Here is a 6,284-nt window from a genome sequence, read left to right on the forward strand (position 1 = left end):
GGACAGCATGCCCCTCAAGGGGGGAAGGTCCCCCCCCCCCCGCCTCTTCAGCTGCTCCCAGGTCGGAAAAAGAAGGGGAAAAACATGATCAAAACAAGTTTAAGCATGTGCCTGGAGAATGAATTCACCTCTCTGCCGAGGCTGCCCATCAGAATGGGCAGGATCTCTGCTGTACCACGAGCAGGGCAGTATCAGAAAGCAAATCTCCCCACACCGATGATGGATCTGTGTACAGCCTGTGCTGTACAGACCAGAGAAGAGGTCGGAAAAAGAAGGGGAAAAACATGATCAAAACAAGTTTAAGCATGTGCCTGGAGAATGAATTCACCTCTCTGCCGAGGCTGCCCATCAGAATGGGCAGGATCTCTGCTGTACCACGAGCAGGGCAGTATCAGAAAGCAAATCTCCCCACACCGATGATGGATCTGTGTACAGCCTGTGCTGTACAGACCAGAGAAGTGTTTCACCAACTTCCATATCCTAAATGGCAGGTTAGTACAAGCTCTTCCAGGCAGAAAACAGGCTGTTAAGGAACAAGGAAACTTGTGGATTTAAATCCCTCTTCTACCCCACCTGGCCTTCATGTGGCCAGCAGCACTCCCATGAATGTCTCTTACCTGAGCTCACCTTCTTGGTGTCTGTGACCAACCTGTGAACCCTGCCAAGGCTGTGTGAGACCAGTAATTCCAAGCCTGATACAAATCTAGAGAAATCCTGAACTTCAGGACTACTGGTACATCAGAGAAGCACGGTTTTCTTCACAGTGATGATGGTTTGTCTCCATCAGCATTTTTTCAATTTATTCTATGACTACTTTCAAACCAGCTTAAACAATTACATTTGTATGTCACAGTTCTCCAGTCAAACCAGGACTTTCTCTGTTTTCCCCATTTTTTTTCCAAGCAGTTCAGGACACACACACTGGCTCCCTGGGACAGTCAGATCTTGCACCAGAGCCTCCATGTTTCAGCCCAGGGCTCCACCAGCAGCTCGGGGACTGGATGCAGGACAGAAATTTCACTGCTGTGAGCTTGTTTCAGTGTCTGGAAGTGGCAGAAGCCCTTTTCCACCCACTATCTTTCTCAGGTCCTGCCTGATGCTTCCAGGGAAAGCCACTGGCTATGGCACAGGGGACACATCCTCATTTTTCGCACACAGATCTGCCCTCCCAGATCCTGCTCTCTCTCACACACAGCACTGCCACAGTCACTCCCTGCTCTGCCTCTGAAAGGCCCCATCCTTCCATGGAAAACCAGGCCCAGGTGCAGTGATTCCCCACAGGGCATTCAGGCTGAATTAGTCACTTCACTTCCTCTGCATTATCCTTAAAAGCACTGCTGCAGTGGCCTGGTTTTCACCTGCCACTGCAAAGACACCTGCGAGGGCTGGGCAGAGCCCAAGGGCCTGTGGAGACCAGCGGCGAGGGGCTGCTGGCACAGGGGCAGGAATGACCCGGATCTGCAGGTAGAGCCTGGGGGTGGGAGCCAAAGCCACCGCAGAGACACCAGACAGAAGGATTGTCAGATGTGGAGCAGAGAAAGAGAGAAGAAAAGGCTGCGAGTTTCCCCCAGGATGGGGAAGGCAAGAGGACAATTTAAGTGAGGAATTATTTGGAGAAGAAGGAAGCAGCATCGGAAGCAGCGTCCCTGTGAGAGGTTTTGTGGTGTTGTCTCACAGCACCGACCAGTCCAGCTCTCTGCTCTGTCTGCATCAAGAGATGAAGCTGCACCTTGGTCTCCCTCACCTGTGGTTCCTTCTGGGATCTCCCCGTGCTGTTCCGCACCACCCTGATCCTCGTGGTCTCCTTCCTCCACTAAAGGTGCTGTGGCATCTGAAAAACAACACAGCTTTCACACAGCTGTTGAGAGGCAAAGCCTTCTGGAGGCCACGATGTGCCTGAAGAACTTTCTGTTCAGAGAAGCACTCGGCTCCCTCCCTTGAGCCAATGGAGCTTGTGGAGGGAACAACCGAGCACGACACAGCAAAGCCAGAACCACAGAGACACCATGAGCTGCCCCCTGCCACACAATGTGCCACAATGGGCTCCCTATGCTTCTGAGGGCTTTGCCTTTTTGTCCAAAAATCCACAGCTAAAAGCAGCCACTGGTGCCTGATGCACAGGCACAGCAACCCTGCATGGGGACTAGGCTGCTCTGGAGCAGGACAGAGCAACTCCCACAGGACACCTTCATAAAACACCCCACTGTGGCTGCATCATGTTCTGGGACAGACAGACACCTGGCTCCACCTACCAGAGGGGTGTCTGCTCATCCTGACAGTCCCAATCCAACTGGAAAGCAGGATACCATCCCCTCCTGCACCAACCAGGTTTTATGTCCCGATTTCTTGAGGCACCTTCCAGACAATCAGTCAGCCCAGGCCTCTAGCAGGACAGGGCTGGACTGCTTGGCATCTCTGCCCACCATTCCTTCCTTTCAGAACAATTTTGCAAGCTAAAGCCTCTACCTCAAGTCTCCAAAGGCAGATACTCGGGATTAAAGCAGCCAGAGGAACGCAAAAAGTGAAGGTAATTACAACAGTGAACAAGTCTCTGGACCATTCTGGAATTAGTGTCTTTCTACCCACAAGGCATTCAGGGCTCGGGGAGCACAGTGACACAAACCTGTGTCACACAACACAGGACTGCTCCTGGCTGCACTGCTGGGACCTTGCAGTGCCCGTGTAAGAAGTCTGCAGGAAACAAACCACAAGCAACTTCCTGAGGTGTAATGAACACTTCACCTTTCTTGCTTTCCAGCCCACTCTCCACCTTTAAAGCTCATTATCTCATTCTGCAGCATGGCAAACACCACCAGTGACAAGACTAATGAAGAGCATTTTCTCCTCCTGAGAAACCCCACCAGGACACAGCACAGGGAGTCTGTGGCAAGGTTTACCACGACCCCATCCATCATGGTTTCAAAGCAGAAAGTCAAAGAGCTCCCACCTTCTGTAGTTGGGGTGCTCTTAGCATCAGATGTTTCAGAAACAGGCTCATCCGATCCGTCATCGACTGGTATCTGAAGGGGATAGCCTGGAAAACATTCAAATACTTACAACAAGTCCTTGGCTATGAACTGGGGCCTGGGGGTTACCGACTCTGATTGCCCAGATCCACAGCAGCAAAAAGCTGCAGCTGGAGAGTAAAAACCACCTGAACTAAAAGCAAGCAAAGCGTGAAAATGCCAACCAAAAGCACCAGTGTCACCACCAAAAGGAACAAGCGGAAACCCATCAGCAAAAGAAAAGCCCAGTGAACTGGACAGGCAGAAACAGCAAAGCATGGCACAAGCAGGCAAGGAGATCTCAGCAACGTAAGGAGGAAAGATGTGCAGCTTCCGAGTCACTGTTGTCCTCTCCCTCCCAGAGCAGGCTGAGCACTCCCAGGACTGCAAACCAGCCCGTGTTTGTAACGGGCTCAGTGCAGGACAACATTCTGTGCCAAGAAGCGGTGGCAAAAGTCTTCTGGAAGAGCAGGGCAAGAGGCACAAGTCTCCTCTCAGCAAGGCTGCAGGCAAATCAAATGAGAGCTGGGAAAACGGGTTTGGAAAAGAAGAAGCGAAATCCCTGGGAACCTGTGATGTGTGAAACAAGCTGAGAGGAGCTATCGGACCGCAATGCGCTACAGGGCCCGGGATGAATGGATGCTGTGGACGCTCTCCAGGATGGAGGCCATCCATTTATCTGGTGTAAGAGGTGTCCAAAGCACCTCAAGAAAAGGAAATTAAGATGATGTTTATATGGAGCATAGCCAGGAGTGAGTCCCACCAGGTTTGCTGGCGCTGTGCGGGTTTCCAAGCTCAATTGCGGAGCATGGCGGAATGAGAAAGGAAAAGCTTCTGGAGAAATGCAGGTCTGAAATATGGTGAGGAAGACTCTGGCATGGCCCCCACTCCCAGAGCTCTCTGTTCAGCTGTCCCCGTGTCCCTGTGCAGGTGAGGAAAGCAGGCAGCAAGCAGCATCCTTGAGCTGTGACCCCAAATAAAAACAGTGCTGTGTTTTCATAGCAAACTGAGGAGTGAACACAAACAGACACTTGCAAAGCTGCAGCAGTGGGATCACCCCCAGTCTGGATACCAGGGGTTGTTCTGCTCGTGCTGGACAATGATGTCCACAAGCAGCATTCTCCTACGACTGTGAATGCTGGAGCATCTGCTGGGCTCCCCACGGCGCACTGGCTGCAGCCAGCTGACCCACAGTGTCCTTCCACACACACACAGAAGGCTGTCCCCAAGGACCCCTCGTACCACCACGCTGCTCTCCCTCTCCCCACTGAGCTCAGCAGTGGGCCAGGCAGGTCCTTCCACCACCTCCTGGACGTGCTCACCTGATGAGAAGTGTTTTTCCTGGCCAGGTGCGTGATCCTCCATCGTGGTGATGTCCTGAGGCTGCTCTGCCACCTCTCAGCAAAGGTACCTGAAAAGAAGAGTAAAAACTAAGACCTATTAGGCAAAACCTGACACAACAGGAGCAAAGGGAAGGTCTGGTCATTCATTCCTGCACAAGCAAAAGCATGTGCCAGTCACTGCATCCCTCACAACAAACATACAGGCAACTCCTGCCAGCTGCATTCAAATTCCACCGGTATTTAAGATGCCCCAAGCAAAATAACCATCCTAATGCACTCAGGACACTGCTCTGACACAGTTTTGCCCCAGGAGATCTTTGGGAGCAGCAGGCCAAGTGCTGACAGCCTCCTGGTGCATGCTCCAAACTCTGCGTTTCCCACTTTATTCAGCGTCCCTGCTGGTGAGGTGTGATGCTGCCGTGGGAAGGGATTCCTTCCATCCCTATGGATACACCCAGCAGGGATACACAGCTACAACAATACACTCATCATCTTAAAAGCCATTCAAAAGTGACATATGGGGGGAAACCAGGACTCTCCAGAGATGGACTCAGGACTCTTGGAGGAGAAGGTCTCACTTGGTTGTGGCAGTGAGAGGACAGCACAACCCCTGCTTTAACCCCAAACCCTTCCTGCAGGGCTCAGAAAGCCCCACCACGGTGCAGAGCAAAGCAAACAGGTCTGGACAGCAGGGTGGAAGCAGAAAGGTACCAAATCTGAATCATTTTCCTAAACTGCATCGATCTGCAAAAGGAAATGAAGTCTCCAACAACCATTATCTGCCCCACAACACAGGGCCCTGCTCTCCATGCTGGATGGACAGACAGTGCTTTTAGCTGGCTTCCTAAGAGCTGATATAATTACAGCCACTGGCAGTGATTAATAATGAGCTATTAGTGTGATCACATGTTTGCCATGACCGTCAGGGACGAATGAATCCAGAAATGGAGCTCAGGTTACCAGCAGCAAGGAGGAAACTTGTGGGTTTGTCTGCTGGCAATAAATTAACTGGATGTATGGAACCACACAAGAGAAACTCCAGGGCCAGCAACCAGATCTCTCACCCAGCTTTTTTTAAGCCTTAGCAAGATGACTCTGCAATTTAATTACCGCCTTAGACAGCTACAAAGCCATTTGACAGGACTGGAGAACTTGCCCTGGAATGAAATCACCCATTAAAATGGAGGTATAAAATAGGAAAAAATTAAGTATCTAATTTTTGCTCTAATTGGTGGGCTGTAATTATTTGGACATATGGCTGCCCTCCTCCCAGTGCTCAAAGGATCGTATTGATTATATCCAGACCTCATCTGGCTGGTGCTTGACATTATTTACAGCACTGAAATACTAAAATAAAGTGTTAACCTAGTGCAGGGGCCACAAAAGCAGCCTAGGCACAAACATGAGTGTAAAATGAGACAGAAATGGGCTGCTTTGGTGTGTTTGTGCACGCACACAAGAGTGACCTCTCTGCCCCAAACACACACATGGGACTGGGTACAGCATTTTCCCAACGCACTGCCCTGTCTTTGGCAGGAAAACGTGGATGGCAGGAGCAGTCCCTGCCCCCTCACCAGTGGTGATCCCCTCCCAGCCACACTCTGTTCACTACACACCTCCCCACAGTAACACCTTTGCTTCCCAGCTGCACATCCAGAGCAAAACACTCACAGATCTGCCGTGCTGCGTTTACGTGAGGCTGTTTCCTTACTCTGCCTCCTTTCCTCTCTTTCTCCGACATGTTTTTTGGAGAAGGGCAGTTAAGTGTCTCCCCACTTTCCTCTGGACAACGATTTCCCAGGGCACCATCCAGAGGGGACTCCGTGTGGAAGGTTTGCCCGCTGGCTCCATGGACAGCATCCGACACGGGGAGGACCTTCCCCTTCTCCTGGGCACGCAGGGGTGCAGCCCTGGCGCTGCAGCAGCTGCCTTGATT

The 6,284-nt window shown here is 51.4% G+C and overlaps 1 protein-coding gene across 6 annotated transcripts in view; it reads right to left on the reverse strand.

The window, feature by feature from the left end:
- Positions 1 to 4,431, reverse strand: part of MAPT (microtubule associated protein tau) — a 22,433-nt gene extending 18,002 nt beyond the window's left edge. For 4 of the 6 annotated variants that reach the window (XM_017740535.1, XM_017740537.1, XM_017740534.1 and 1 more), the window contains exons 1-4: positions 4,328 to 4,431; positions 2,948 to 3,034; positions 1,745 to 1,831; positions 33 to 51 (exon numbers count right to left, since the gene is read on the reverse strand). In XM_017740535.1, coding sequence (XP_017596024.1) covers positions 33 to 51; positions 1,745 to 1,831; positions 2,948 to 3,034; positions 4,328 to 4,370 — 236 coding nt within the window. In that variant the 5' untranslated portion in view covers positions 4,371 to 4,431. The remainder of the gene's footprint in view (positions 1 to 32; positions 52 to 1,744; positions 1,832 to 2,947; positions 3,035 to 4,327) is intronic. The other 2 variants (XM_017740536.1, XM_017740533.1) reach the window with 1 other exon arrangement.
- Positions 4,432 to 6,284: the final 1,853 nt, after the last annotated feature.

Source organism: Corvus brachyrhynchos, unplaced genomic scaffold (assembly GCF_000691975.1).
Source record: "Corvus brachyrhynchos isolate BGI_N302 unplaced genomic scaffold, ASM69197v1 scaffold47, whole genome shotgun sequence".
Taxonomy (NCBI): Eukaryota; Metazoa; Chordata; class Aves; order Passeriformes; family Corvidae; genus Corvus; species Corvus brachyrhynchos.